General features: G+C 40.6%; 1 protein-coding gene across 2 annotated transcripts in view; it reads right to left on the reverse strand.

Annotated features, from left to right (window-relative positions):
• LOC106589956 (mechanosensitive cation channel TMEM63B) overlaps positions 1-16,125 on the reverse strand; it is a 129,658-nt gene that overhangs the window by 50,528 nt on the left and 63,005 nt on the right. For both annotated transcript variants that reach the window (XM_082970598.1, XM_082970597.1), the window contains 2 exons: positions 7,773-7,843; positions 726-806 (listed from right to left, as the gene is read on the reverse strand). In XM_082970598.1, the coding sequence (XP_082826724.1) occupies positions 726-806; positions 7,773-7,843 (152 nt within the window). The remainder of the gene's footprint in view (positions 1-725; positions 807-7,772; positions 7,844-16,125) is intronic.

A 16,125-nucleotide genomic window follows, 5' to 3' on the forward strand; every position in this document is an offset into this window, starting at 1 on the left:
GTTTTTTGGCGGCATGAAGCTTTCATTAGACCAATGAAATTGCCGAACGGGTTAAGGTCAAACAACTTTTTTGTTTACTGTTTAGATTAAATCGAGCGCTCTCAAACTTCCCATCATTCTGATTACGGTAGTCATTTTGTCACCCTCATCATGGCAAAGACACGGAGAAATGCATATGATGCAGCTTTCAAGTTGAAGGCGATTGATCTGGCTGTTGGAAAAGGAAATAGAGCTGCTGCACGGCAGCTTGGTCTTAATGAGTCGATGATAAGACGTTGGAAACAGCAGCGTGAGGAATTGACTCAGTGCAAAAAGACAACTAAAGCTTACTGCTAATTTTACATTTTTTGTTACAAGCCGTGTTTCGTTAAAGCCTATTTATTTTTGTTACAAGCCGTGTTTCGTTAAAGCCTGTGTAAAGTTCATTTGTTTCAATGTACCGGTAATAATAATATATTTTTTTTTAATTCAGTGGGTGCGGCTTATATTCAGGTGCGCTTAATAGTCCGGAAATTACGGTACCCAATTTGAAAAACAAAAAGGATATCTGATGATTGGCTGACCGCTACCAAACCATAGGAATTAGAGTTGACTACTTTAAAAATGGTGGAATCCCTCAATGACAATGTCCATGCAACAAAACAAAAAAACCCCGGGTTATATCCAAGTTGAGTCCTATGGTATTGCTACAGACAGTGACACAGTCAAGCAGAGAAACGACTTACCGTTCTGAGTTCAGGGACATCAGCTTGGCCACATCATAGCAGATACGAGCCTCTAGAACGCTGCAGTTTTCATAGGCCTGTCTGTACGGAGAGACGGAGAGGACAGACGGAAGAGACACAGAAGAGATGGAAAGATTCAAGTTATGGACACGGAGCAATCTGTATGTAGAAGTCTACACCAGGTCCTTCAAACCCCTCGCTGGCTAAAGTCTCTCTGACGTCTCAGGTACTGTAATATATTGCCATTGAGCAGACGCTTTTATCCAAAGCAACTTAGTCACGCGTGAATAATTATATTATATTTTTTTTTTACCCCCATGTGGGTTGCGCCTGCGGGAATTGAACGCACGACCCTTGACGTTTGCAAGGACCATGCTCTACGCACATAGGTATACACTCAATTCAGACACAGAGCCACCCAGCACAGGAGGTTAAAGGTTAAACTCCACCACTTTACAACCTTCATCATCTCCAACAGTGTCAACAAAAATGTCACATTTCTATGTTTGGTAGATGACGTCGAAAATGACGTCGAAAAGCTCTACCCGATGACATCAGCAAAAAGTTAAACACACCGTGAGATTGGCAGTGATGTGGGGAGAGACAGGAAATACCCTCCCTTGGACTAGAAGTTCATTGCTGGTTTTGAAAAATCAGTTTTTTACTTTTAATCCCACCTTGTGATGTCACAGAGAAGCACATTTCTTGGACCTTTCTTCTTCTCTATTTAACCACAGAAACATGCTGTGGTGTGGTGCTGAGATAATGAACAGATAATGCTGTGGTTTGGTGCTGAGATAATGAACAGATAATGCTGTTTTCACATATAGACTCTGGTTTGGTGCTGAGATAATGAACAGATAATGTTTTCACATATAGACTCTGGTTTGGTGCTGAGATAATGAACAGATAATGCTGTTTTCATATATAGACTCTGGTTTGGTGCTGAGATAATGAACAGATAATGTTTTCATATATAGACTCTGGTTTTCTGGTTTGGTGCTGAGATAATGAACAGATAATGCTGTTTTCATATATAGACTCTGGTTTTCTGGTTTGGTGCTGAGATAATGAACAGATAATGTTTTCATATATAGACTCTGGTTTTCTGGTTTGGTGCTGAGATAATGAACAGATAATGCTGTTTTCATATATAGACTCTGGTTTGGTGCTGAGATAATGAACAGATAATGTTTTCATATATAGACTCTGGTTTGGTGCTGAGATAATGAACAGATAATGAACAGGAGGTGGTGGAGTTGCCCTTTAATGTGAATGACAATGTCTGTTCTAGTCATTCTGTTTCTATGGTCACAGTGACCACTGCCACTAACTTATACAGGACGACAACACGATGACAGAGAAGTGGATTAGAATTCACATACAAAGCCTTTCAAATTGAGGACATGATGCAACTTCCTTATTCTAGTGATCTAATGTTATTATCTTCACTATTACAGGACTGTAATCCAATTACATTTTATTACATCAAAACATTCAATAGAATGAATTACATTGGTATCCTGCACTAAGGTGTCACATGTGTGTCTCTGTCTCTCTCTAGGCTACTGGTCAAACCTCACGTGGGTCTCTGTCTCTCTCTCTCGCTAAAGTCTCTCTCTCTCTGGCTAAAGTCTCTCTCTCTCTGGCTAAAGTCTCTCTCTCTCTCTCTCTGGCTAAAGTCTCTCTCTCTCTCTGGCTAAAGTCTCTCTCTCTCTCTCTGGCTAAAGTCTCTCTCTCTCTCTGGCTAAAGTCTCTCTCTCTCTCTCTCTCTCTGGCTAAAGTCTCTCTCTCTCTCTCTCTGGCTAAAGTCTCTCTCTCTCTCTCTCTGGCTAAAGTCTCTCCCTCTCTCTCTCTCTGGCTAAAATCTCTCTCTCTCTCTCTCTCTCTGGCTAAAGTCTCTCTCTCTCTCTCTGGCTAAAGTCTCTCTCTCTCTCTCTCTCTGGCTAAAGTCTCCCTCTCTCTCTGGCTAAAGTCTCTGGCTAAAGTCTCTCTCTCTGGCTAAAGTCTCTCTCTCTCTCTCTCTCTGGCTAAAGTCTCTCCCTCTCTCTCTCTCTGGCTAAAATCTCTCTCTCTCCCTCTCTCTCTGGCTAAAGTCTCTCTCTCTGGCTAAAGTCTCTCTCTCTCTCTCACTGGCTGAAGTCTCTCGCTCTCTCTCACTGGCTGAAGTCTCTCGCTCTCTCTCACTGGCTGAAGTCTCTCGCTCTCTCACTGGCTGAAGTCTCTCGCTCTCTCACTGGCTGAAGTCTCTCGCTCTCTCACTGGCTGAAGTCTCTCGCTCTCTCTCACTGGCTGAAGTCTCTCGCTCTCTCTCACTGGCTGAAGTCTCTCGCTCTCTCACTGGCTGAAGTCTCTCGCTCTCTCACTGGCTGAAGTCTCTCTCTCTCTCACTGGCTGAAGTCTCTCTCTCTCTCACTGGCTGAAGTCTCTCTCTCTCTCACTGGCTGAAGTCTCTCTCTCTCTCACTGGCTGAAGTCTCTCTCTCTCTCACTGGCTGAAGTCTCTCTCTCTCTCACTGGCTGAAGTCTCTCTCTCTCACTGGCTGAAGTCTCTCTCTCTCACTGGCTGAAGTCTCTCGCTCTCTCACTGGCTGAAGTCTCTCTCACTGGCTGAAGTCTCTCTCACTGGCTGAAGTCTCTCTCACTGGCTGAAGTCTCTCTCACTGGCTGAAGTCTCTCTCACTGGCTGAAGTCTCTCTCACTGGCTGAAGTCTCTCTCTCTCTCACTGGCTGAAGTCTCTCTCTCGCTCTCACTGGCTGAAGTCTCTCTCTCTCGCTCTCACTGGCTGAAGTCTCTCTCTCTCGCTCTCACTGGCTGAAGTCTCTCTCTCTCGCTCTCACTGGCTGAAGTCTCTCTCTCTCGCTCTCACTGGCTGAAGTCTCTCTCTCTCGCTCTCACTGGCTGAAGTCTCTCTCTCTCGCTCTCACTGGCTGAAGTCTCTCTCTCTCGCTCTCACTGGCTGAAGTCTCTCTCTCTCGCTCTCACTGGCTGAAGTCTCTCTCTCTCGCTCTCACTGGCTGAAGTCTCTCTCTCTCGCTCTCACTGGCTGAAGTCTCTCTCTCTCGCTCTCACTGGCTGAAGTCTCTCTCTCTCGCTCTCACTGGCTGAAGTCTCTCTCTCTCGCTCTCACTGGCTGAAGTCTCTCTCTCTCGCTCTCACTGGCTGAAGTCTCTCTCTCTCGCTCTCACTGGCTGAAGTCTCTCTCTCTCGCTCTCACTGGCTGAAGTCTCTCTCTCTCTCTCTCACTGGCTGAAGTCTCTCTCTCTCTCACTGGCTGAAGTCTCTCTCTCTCTCACTGGCTGAAGTCTCTCTCTCTCTCTCACTGGCTGAAGTCTCTCTCTCTCTCACTGGCTGAAGTCTCTCTCTCTCTCACTGGCTGAAGTCTCTCTCTCTCTCACTGGCTGAAGTCTCTCTCTCTCTCACTGGCTGAAGTCTCTCTCTCTCTCACTGGCTGAAGTCTCTCTCTCTCTCTCACACTGGCTGAAGTCTCTCTCTCTCTCTCACACTGGCTGAAGTCTCTCTCTCTCTCTCACACTGGCTGAAGTCTCTCTCTCTCTCTCACACTGGCTGAAGTCTCTCTCTCTCTCTCACACTGGCTGAAGTCTCTCTCTCTCTCTCACACTGGCTGAAGTCTCTCTCTCTCTCTCTCACTGGCTGAAGTCTCTCTCTCTCTCACTGGCTGAAGTCTCTCTCTCTCTCACTGGCTGAAGTCTCTCTCTCTCTCACTGGCTGAAGTCTCTCGCTCTCACTGGCTGAAGTCTCTCGCTCTCACTGACTGAAGTCTCTCGCTCTCACTGGCTGAAGTCTCTCTCTCTCACTGGCTGAAGTCTCTCTCTCACTGGCTGAAGTCTCTCTCTCACTGGCTGAAGTCTCTCTCTCACTGGCTGAAGTCTCTCTCTCACTGGCTGAAGTCTCTCTCTCACTGGCTGAAGTCTCTCTCTCACTGGCTGAAGTCTCTTTCTGACATTTCTCTGTCTCACAAGTGTGGGTCTTCACTCCTTTCCATCTGAAGAGACAGACGAGGCTACAGGAGAGAGAGGTATTTCTGGAACACAGGAAGAGCCGGTCGTCTGCCTGTGGTGAACAACATTTAGATTTAGTGTAATACTAGTTGGCCTGGCTAGCAGGAAGTGATCTAGCCATGACCCGGTTCCTCCCAGTGTGTGTGTGTGTGTGTGTGTGTGTGTGTCTCAGCCACTCCTACAGCCTAACACACGACTCACATGATTCTTGTTAGGAGCAAAATCACACAGATAGGCCTGCTATTGTCTGTATAGGGCCGGGACTTATGGACCCACACACACACACACACACACACACACACACCAGGGGTAGGGTCAGGACAAGTAAAGCCTTACCCAACTGACTAGGGAATCGGTTTCAATATCATGTAACCCTGTTGAGACAGACTACTTCCAGAGAGACTACATTAATGTTGAGACAGGCTACTTCCAGAGAGACTACATTAATGTTGAGACAGGCTACTTCCAGAGAGACTACATTAATGTTGAGACAGACTACTTCCAGAGAGACTACATTAATGTTGAGACAGACTACTTCCAGAGAGACTACATTAATGTTGAGACAGACTACTTCCAGAGAGACTACATTAATGTTGAGACAGACTACTTCCAGAGAGACAACATTAATGTTGAGACAGGCTACTTCCAGAGAGACTACATTAATGTTGAGACAGGCTACTTCCAGAGAGACTACATTAATGTTGAGACAGACTACTTCCAGAGAGACTACATTAATGTTGAGACAGACTACTTCCAGAGAGACTACATTAATGTTGAGACAGGCTACTTCCAGAGAGACTACATTAATGTTGAGACAGGCTACTTCCAGAGAGACAACATTAATGTCTCTTGCCAGATACAAGGAAACAGACAGCACTCACTCAGTGTTGCCAGATACAGGAAACAGACAGCACTCACTCAGTGTTGCCAGATACAGGAAACAGACAACACTCACTCAGTGTTGCCAGATGACAGGAAACAGACAGCACTTACTCAGTGTTGCCAGATGACAGGAAAAAGACAGCACTTACTCAGTGTTGCCAGATACAGGAAACAGACAGCACTCACTCAGTGTTGCCAGATGCAGGAAACAGACAGCACTCACTCAGTGTTGCCAGATGACAGGAAACAGACAGCACTCACTCAGTGTTGCCAGATGACAGGAAACAGACAGCACTCACTCAGTGTTGCCAGATGACAGGAAACAGACAGCACTCACTCAGTGTTGCCAGATGACAGGAAACAGACAGCACTCACTCAGTGTTGCCAGATGACAGGAAACAGACAGCACTCACTCAGTGTTGCCAGATGACAGGAAACAGACAGCACTCACTCAGTGTTGCCAGATGACAGGAAACAGACAGCACTCACTCAGTGTTGCCAGATGACAGGAAACAGACAGCACTCACTCAGTGTTGTCAGATGACAGGAAACAGACAGCACTCACTCAGTGTTGCCAGATGACAGGAAACAGACAGCACTCAATCAGTGTTGCCAGATGACAGGAAACAGACAGCACTCACTCAGTGTTGCCAGATGACAGGAAACAGACAGCACTCACTCAGTGTTGCCAGATGACAGGAAACAGACAGCACTCACTCAGTGTTGCCAGATGACAGGAAACAGACAGCACTCACTCAGTGTTGCCAGATGACAGGAAACAGACAGCACTCACTCAGTGTTGCCAGATGACAGGAAACAGACAGCACTCACTCAGTGTTGCCAGATGACAGGAAACAGACAGCACTCACTCAGTGTTGCCAGATGACAGGAAACAGACAGCACTCACTCAGTGTTGCCAGATGACAGGAAACAGACAGCACTCACTCAGTGTTGCCAGATGACAGGAAACAGACAGCACTCACTCAGTGTTGCCAGATGACAGGAAACAGACAGCACTCACTCAGTGTTGCCAGATGACAGGAAACAGACAGCACTCACTCAGTGTTGCCAGATGACAGGAAACAGACAGCGCTCACTCAGTGTTGCCAGATGACAGGAAACAGACAGCACTCACTCAGTGTTGCCAGATGACAGGAAACAGACAGCGCTCACTCAGTGTTGCCAGATGACAGGAAACAGACAGCGCTCACTCAGTGTTGCCAGATGACAGGAAACAGACAGCACTCACTCAGTGTTGCCAGATGACAGGAAACAGACAGCACTCACTCAGTGTTGCCAGATGACAGGAAACAGACAGCACTCACTCAGTGTTGCCAGATGACAGGAAACAGACAGCACTCACTCAGTGTTGCCAGATGACAGGAAACAGACAGCACTCACTCAGTGTTGCCAGATGACAGGAAACAGACAGCACTCACTCAGTGTTGCCAGATGACAGGAAACAGACAGCACTCACTCAGTGTTGCCAGATGACAGGAAACAGACAGCACTTACTCAGTGTTGCTTGATACAGGAAACAGACAGCACTCACTCAGTGTTGCCAGATGACAGGAAACAGACAGCACTCACTCAGTGTTGCCAGATGACAGGAAACAGACAGCACTCACTCAGTGTTGCCAGATGACAGGAAACAGACAGCACTCACTCAGTGTTGCCAGATGACAGGAAACAGACAGCACTCACTCAGTGTTGCCAGATGACAGGAAACAGACAGCACTCACTCAGTGTTGCCAGATGACAGACAGCACTCACTCAGTGTTGCCAGATGACAGACAGCACTCACTCAGTGTTGCCAGATACAGGAAACAGACAGCACTCACTCAGTGTTGCCAGATGACAGGAAACAGACAGCACTCACTCAGTGTTGCCAGATGACAGGAAACAGACAGCACTTACTCAGTGTTGCTTGATACAGGAAACAGACAGCACTCACTCAGTGTTGCCAGATGACAGGAAACAGACAGCACTCACTCAGTGTTGCTTGATACAGGAAACAGACAGCACTCACTCAGTGTTGCCAGATGACAGGAAACAGACAGCACTCACTCAGTGTTGCCAGATGACAGGAAACAGACAGCACTCACTCAGTGTTCCCAGATGACAGGAAACAGACAGCACTTACTCAAAGTGTTGCTTGATGTGCTTCTCCTCTGCATACTTGGAGATCCCATTGACAAATAAAGTGCGTTTCACCTAGAAAAAAGAGCAGAAAATGAAGATCCAGTGGACTTTTCACCTGGTACATCAGTATAGTATATATACACCCACCATCTAGTATATATACACCCACCATCTAGTATATATACACCCACCATCTAGTATATATATACACCCACCATCTAGTATATATACACCCACCATCTAGTATCCAGTTGAGTATAGTATAGTATATACTAGTATACACCCACCATCTAGTATATATACACCCACCATCTAGTATATATACACCCACCATCTAGTATATATACACCCACCATCTAGTATCCAGTTCAGTATAGTATAGTATATACTAGTATACACCCACCATCTAGTATATATACACCCACCATCTAGTATCCAGTTCAGTATAGTATATACTAGTATAGTATACACCCACCATCTAGTATCCAGTTCAGTATAGTATACACCCACCATCTAGTATCCAGTTCAGTATAGTATACACCCACCATCTAGTATCTATATACACCCACCATCTAGTATATATATACACCCACCATCTAGTATATATATACACCCACCATCTAGTATATATACACCCACCATCTAGTATCCAGTTCAGTATAGTATAGTATATACTAGTATACACCCACCATCTAGTATATATACACCCACCATCTAGTATATATACACCCACCATCTAGTATCCAGTTCAGTATAGTATAGTATATACTAGTATACACCCACCATCTAGTATATATACACCCACCATCTAGTATCCAGTTCAGTATAGTATACACCCACCATCTAGTATCCAGTTCAGTATAGTATACACCCACCATCTAGTATCCAGTTCAGTATAGTATACACCCACCATCTAGTATCCAGTTCAGTATAGTATACACCCACCATCTAGTATCCAGTTCAGTATAGTATATACTAGTATATATACACCCACCATCTAGTATCCAGTTCAGTATAGTATAGTATATACTAGTATATATACACCCACCATCTAGTATCCAGTTCAGTATATATACACCCACCATCTAGTATCCAGTTCAGTATAGTATACACCCACCATCTAGTATCCAGTTCAGTATAGTATACACCCACCATCTAGTATCCAGTTCAGTATAGTATAGTATATACTAGTATATATACACCCACCATCTAGTATCCAGTTCAGTATAGTATAGTATATACTAGTATATATACACCCACCATCTAGTATCCAGTTCAGTATATATACACCCACCATCTAGTATCCAGTTCAGTATAGTATACACCCACCATCTAGTATCCAGTTCAGTATAGTATACACCCACCATCTAGTATCCAGTTCAGTATAGTATACACCCACCATCTAGTATCCAGTTCAGTATAGTATAGTATATACTAGTATACACCCACCATCTAGTATCCAGTTCAGTATAGTATACACCCACCATCTAGTATCCAGTTCAGTATAGTATACACCCACCATCTAGTATCCAGTTCAGTATAGTATACACCCACCATCTAGTATCCAGTTCAGTATAGTATACACCCACCATCTAGTATCCAGTTCAGTATAGTATAGTATATACTAGTATATATACACCCACCATCTAGTATCCAGTTCAGTATAGTATACACCCACCATCTAGTATCCAGTTCAGTATAGTATACACCCACCATCTAGTATCCAGTTCAGTATAGTATACACCCACCATCTAGTATCCAGTTCAGTATAGTATACACCCACCATCTAGTATCCAGTTCAGTATAGTATACACCCACCATCTAGTATCCAGTTCAGTATAGTATACACCCACCATCTAGTATCCAGTTCAGTATAGTATACACCCACCATCTAGTATCCAGTTCAGTATAGTATACACCCACCATCTAGTATCCAGTTCAGTATAGTATAGTATATACTAGTATATATACACCCACCATCTAGTATCCAGTTCAGTATAGTATACACCCACCATCTAGTATCCAGTTCAGTATAGTATACACCCACCATCTAGTATCCAGTTCAGTATAGTATACACCCACCATCTAGTATCCAGTTCAGTATAGTATAGTATATACTAGTATATATACACCCACCATCTAGTATCCAGTTCAGTATAGTATAGTATATACTAGTATATATACACCCACCATCTAGTATCCAGTTCAGTATAGTATAGTATATACTAGTATATATACACCCACCATCTAGTATCCAGTTCAGTATAGTATAGTATATACTAGTATATATACACCCACCATCTAGTATCCAGTTCAGTATAGTATAGTATATACTAGTATATATACACCCACCATTACCATTACCCACATACACCACTAGTATCCAGTTCAGTATAGTATAGTATATACTAGTATATATACACCCACCATTACCATTACCCACATACACCACTAGTATCCAGTTCAGTATAGTATACACCCACCATCTAGTATCCAGTTCAGTATAGTATAGTATATACTAGTATATATACACCCACCATCTAGTATCCAGTTCAGTATAGTATAGTATATACTAGTATATATACACCCACCATCTAGTATCCAGTTCAGTATAGTATAGTATATACTAGTATATATACACCCACCATCTAGTATCCAGTTCAGTATAGTATAGTATATACTAGTATATATACACCCACCATCTAGTATCCAGTTCAGTATAGTATAGTATATACTAGTATATATACACCCACCATCTAGTATCCAGTTCAGTATAGTATAGTATATACTAGTATAGTATACACCCACCATCTAGTATCCAGTTCAGTATAGTATAGTATATACTAGTATATATACACCCACCATCTAGTATCCAGTTCAGTATAGTATAGTATATACTAGTATATATACACCCACCATCTAGTATCCAGTTCAGTATAGTATAGTATATACTAGTATATATACACCCACCATCTAGTATCCAGTTCAGTATAGTATATACTAGTATATATACACCCACCATCTAGTATCCAGTTCAGTATAGTATAGTATATACTAGTATAGTATACACCCACCATCTAGTATCCAGTTCAGTATAGTATAGTATATACTAGTATATATACACCCACCATCTAGTATCCAGTTCAGTATAGTATAGTATATACTAGTATATATACACCCACCATCTAGTATCCAGTTCAGTATAGTATAGTATATACTAGTATATATACACCCACCATCTAGTATCCAGTTCAGTATAGTATAGTATATACTAGTATATATACACCCACCATCTAGTATCCAGTTCAGTATAGTATAGTATATACTAGTATATATACACCCACCATCTAGTATCCAGTTCAGTATAGTATACACCCACCATCTAGTATCTAGTTCAGTATAGTATACACCCACCATCTAGTATCCAGTTCAGTATAGTATAGTATATACTAGTATATATACACCCACCATCTAGTATCCAGTTCAGTATAGTATAGTATATATACACCCACCATCTAGTATCCAGTTCAGTATAGTATAGTATATACTAGTATATATACACCCACCATCTAGTATCCAGTTCAGTATAGTATAGTATATACTAGTATATATACACCCACCATCTAGTATCCAGTTCAGTATAGTATAGTATATACTAGTATACACCCACCATCTAGTATCCAGTTCAGTAAAGTATAGTATATACTAGTATATATACACCCACCATCTAGTATCCAGTTCAGTATAGTATATACTAGTATACACCCACCATCTAGTATCCAGTTCAGTATAGTATACACCCACCATCTAGTATCCAGTTCAGTATAGTATACACCCACCATCTAGTATCCAGTTCAGTATAGTATACACCCACCATCTAGTATCCAGTTCAGTATAGTATATACTAGTATATATCTAGTATATATACACCCACCATCTAGTATCCAGTTCAGTATAGTATATACTAGTATACACCCACCATCTAGTATCCAGTTCAGTATAGTATAGTATATACTAGTATATATACACCCACCATCTAGTATCCAGTTCAGTATAGTATAGTATATACTAGTATATATACACCCACCATCTAGTATCCAGTTCAGTATAGTATAGTATATACTAGTATAGTATACACCCACCATCTAGTATCCAGTTCAGTATAGTATACACCCACCATCTAGTATCCAGTTCAGTATAGTATAGTATATACTAGTATATATACACCCACCATCTAGTATCCAGTTCAGTATAGTAAAGTATATACTAGTATATATACACCCACCATCTAGTATCCAGTATAGTATAGTATATACTAGTATATATACACCCACCATCTAGTATCCAGTTCAGTATAGTATAGTATATACTAGTATATATACACCCACCATCTAGTATCCAGTTCAGTATAGTATAGTATATACTAGTATAGTATACACCCACCATCTAGTATCCAGTTCAGTATAGTATACACCCACCATCTAGTATCCAGTTCAGTATAGTATAGTATATACTAGTATATATACACCCACCATCTAGTATCCAGTTCAGTATAGTATAGTATATACTAGTATATATACACCCACCATCTAGTATCCAGTTCAGTATAGTATAGTATATACTAGTATATATACACCCACCATCTAGTATCCAGTTCAGTATAGTATAGTATATACTAGTATATATACACCCACCATCTAGTATCCAGTTCAGTATAGTATAGTATATACTAGTATATATACACCCACCATCTAGTATCCAGTTCAGTATAGTATAGTATATACTAGTATAGTATACACCCACCATCTAGTATCCAGTTCAGTATAGTATAGTATATACTAGTATATATACACCCACCATCTAGTATCCAGTTCAGTATAGTATAGTATATACTAGTATATATACACCCACCATCTAGTATCCAGTTCAGTATAGTATAGTATATACTAGTATATATACACCCACCATCTAGTATCCAGTTCAGTATAGTATATACTAGTATATATACACCCACCATCTAGTATCCAGTTCAGTATAGTATAGTATATACTAGTATAGTATACACCCACCATCTAGTATCCAGTTCAGTATAGTATAGTATATACTAGTATATATACACCCACCATCTAGTATCCAGTTCAGTATAGTATAGTATATACTAGTATATATACACCCACCATCTAGTATCCAGTTCAGTATAGTATAGTATATACTAGTATATATACACCCACCATCTAGTATCCAGTTCAGTATAGTATAGTATATACTAGTATATATACACCCACCATCTAGTATCCAGTTCAGTATAGTATAGTATATACTAGTATATATACACCCACCATCTAGTATCCAGTTCAGTATAGTATACACCCACCATCTAGTATCTAGTTCAGTATAGTATACACCCACCATCTAGTATCCAGTTCAGTATAGTATAGTATATACTAGTATATATACACCCACCATCTAGTATCCAGTTCAGTATAGTATAGTATATATACACCCACCATCTAGTATCCAGTTCAGTATAGTATAGTATATACTAGTATATATACACCCACCATCTAGTATCCAGTTCAGTATAGTATAGTATATACTAGTATATATACACCCACCATCTAGTATCCAGTTCAGTATAGTATAGTATATACTAGTATACACCCACCATCTAGTATCCAGTTCAGTAAAGTATAGTATATACTAGTATATATACACCCACCATCTAGTATCCAGTTCAGTATAGTATATACTAGTATACACCCACCATCTAGTATCCAGTTCAGTATAGTATACACCCACCATCTAGTATCCAGTTCAGTATAGTATACACCCACCATCTAGTATCCAGTTCAGTATAGTATACACCCACCATCTAGTATCCAGTTCAGTATAGTATATACTAGTATATATCTAGTATATATACACCCACCATCTAGTATCCAGTTCAGTATAGTATATACTAGTATACACCCACCATCTAGTATCCAGTTCAGTATAGTATAGTATATACTAGTATATATACACCCACCATCTAGTATCCAGTTCAGTATAGTATAGTATATACTAGTATATATACACCCACCATCTAGTATCCAGTTCAGTATAGTATAGTATATACTAGTATAGTATACACCCACCATCTAGTATCCAGTTCAGTATAGTATACACCCACCATCTAGTATCCAGTTCAGTATAGTATAGTATATACTAGTATATATACACCCACCATCTAGTATCCAGTTCAGTATAGTAAAGTATATACTAGTATATATACACCCACCATCTAGTATCCAGTATAGTATAGTATATACTAGTATATATACACCCACCATCTAGTATCCAGTTCAGTATAGTATAGTATATACTAGTATATATACACCCACCATCTAGTATCCAGTTCAGTATAGTATAGTATATACTAGTATAGTATACACCCACCATCTAGTATCCAGTTCAGTATAGTATACACCCACCATCTAGTATCCAGTTCAGTATAGTATAGTATATACTAGTATATATACACCCACCATCTAGTATCCAGTTCAGTATAGTATAGTATATACTAGTATATATACACCCACCATCTAGTATCCAGTTCAGTATAGTATACACCCACCATCTAGTATCCAGTTCAGTATAGTATAGTATATACTAGTATATATACACCCACCATCTAGTATCCAGTTCAGTATAGTATAGTATATACTAGTATATATACACCCACCATCTAGTATCCAGTTCAGTATAGTATAGTATATACTAGTATAGTATACACCCACCATCTAGTATCCAGTTCAGTATAGTATACACCCACCATCTAGTATCCAGTTCAGTATAGTATATACTAGTATATATACACCCACCATCTAGTATCCAGTTCAGTATAGTATACACCCACCATCTAGTATCCAGTTCAGTATAGTATACACCCACCATCTAGTATCCAGTTCAGTATAGTATACACCCACCATCTAGTATCCAGTTCAGTATAGTATAGTATATACTAGTATATATACACCCACCATCTAGTATCCAGTTCAGTATAGTATAGTATATACTAGTATATATACACCCACCATCTAGTATCCAGTTCAGTATAGTATACACCCACCATCTAGTATCCAGTTCAGTATAGTATACACCCACCATCTAGTATCCAGTTCAGTATAGTATACACCCACCATCTAGTATCCAGTTCAGTATAGTATACACCCACCATCTAGTATCCAGTTCAGTATAGTATAGTATATACTAGTATATATACACCCACCATCTAGTATCCAGTTCAGTATAGTATAGTATATACTAGTATAGTATACACCCACCATCTAGTATCCAGTTCAGTATAGTATACACCCACCATCTAGTATCCAGTTCAGTATAGTATACACCCACCATCTAGTATCCAGTTCAGTATAGTATACACCCACCATCTAGTATCCAGTTCAGTATAGTATACACCCACCATCTAGTATCCAGTTCAGTATAGTATACACCCACCATCTAGTATCCAGTTCAGTATAGTATACACCCACCATCTAGTATCCAGTTCAGTATAGTATAGTATATACTAGTATATATCTAGTATACACCCACCATCTAGTATCCAGTTCAGTATAGTATAGTATATACTAGTATATATCTAGTATACACCCACCATCTAGTATCCAGTTCAGTATAGTATAGTATATACTAGTATATATCTAGTATACACCCACCATCTAGTATCCAGTTCAGTATAGTATACACCCACCATCTAGTATCCAGTTCAGTATAGTATACACCCACCATCTAGTATCCAGTTCAGTATAGTATACACCCACCATCTAGTATCCAGTTCAGTATAGTATACACCCACCATCTAGTATCCAGTTCAGTATAGTATACACCCACCATCTAGTATCCAGTTCAGTATAGTATACACCCACCATCTAGTATCCAGTTCAGTATAGTATACACCCACCATCTAGTATCCAGTTCAGTATAGTATACACCCACCATCTAGTATCCAGTTTAGTATAGTATACACCCACCATCTAGTATCCAGTTCAGTATAGTATACACCCACCATCTAGTATCCAGTTCAGTATAGTATACACCCACCATCTAGTATCCAGTTCAGTATAGTATACACCCACCATCTAGTATCCAGTTCAGTATAGTATACACCCACCATCTAGTATCCAGTTCAGTATAGTATACACCCACCATCTAGTATCCAGTTCAGTATAGTATACACCCACCATCTAGTATCCAGTTCAGTATAGTATAGTATATACTAGTATATATACACCCACCAGATCATCCTCTCTGTAGTACATCTAGTATACAGCCCCCAGTTAGTGTTCATACCA

Source organism: Salmo salar, chromosome 28 (genome assembly GCF_965601325.2).
Source record: "Salmo salar chromosome 28, fSalSal1, whole genome shotgun sequence".
Lineage (NCBI taxonomy): Eukaryota > Metazoa > Chordata > Actinopteri > Salmoniformes > Salmonidae > Salmo > Salmo salar.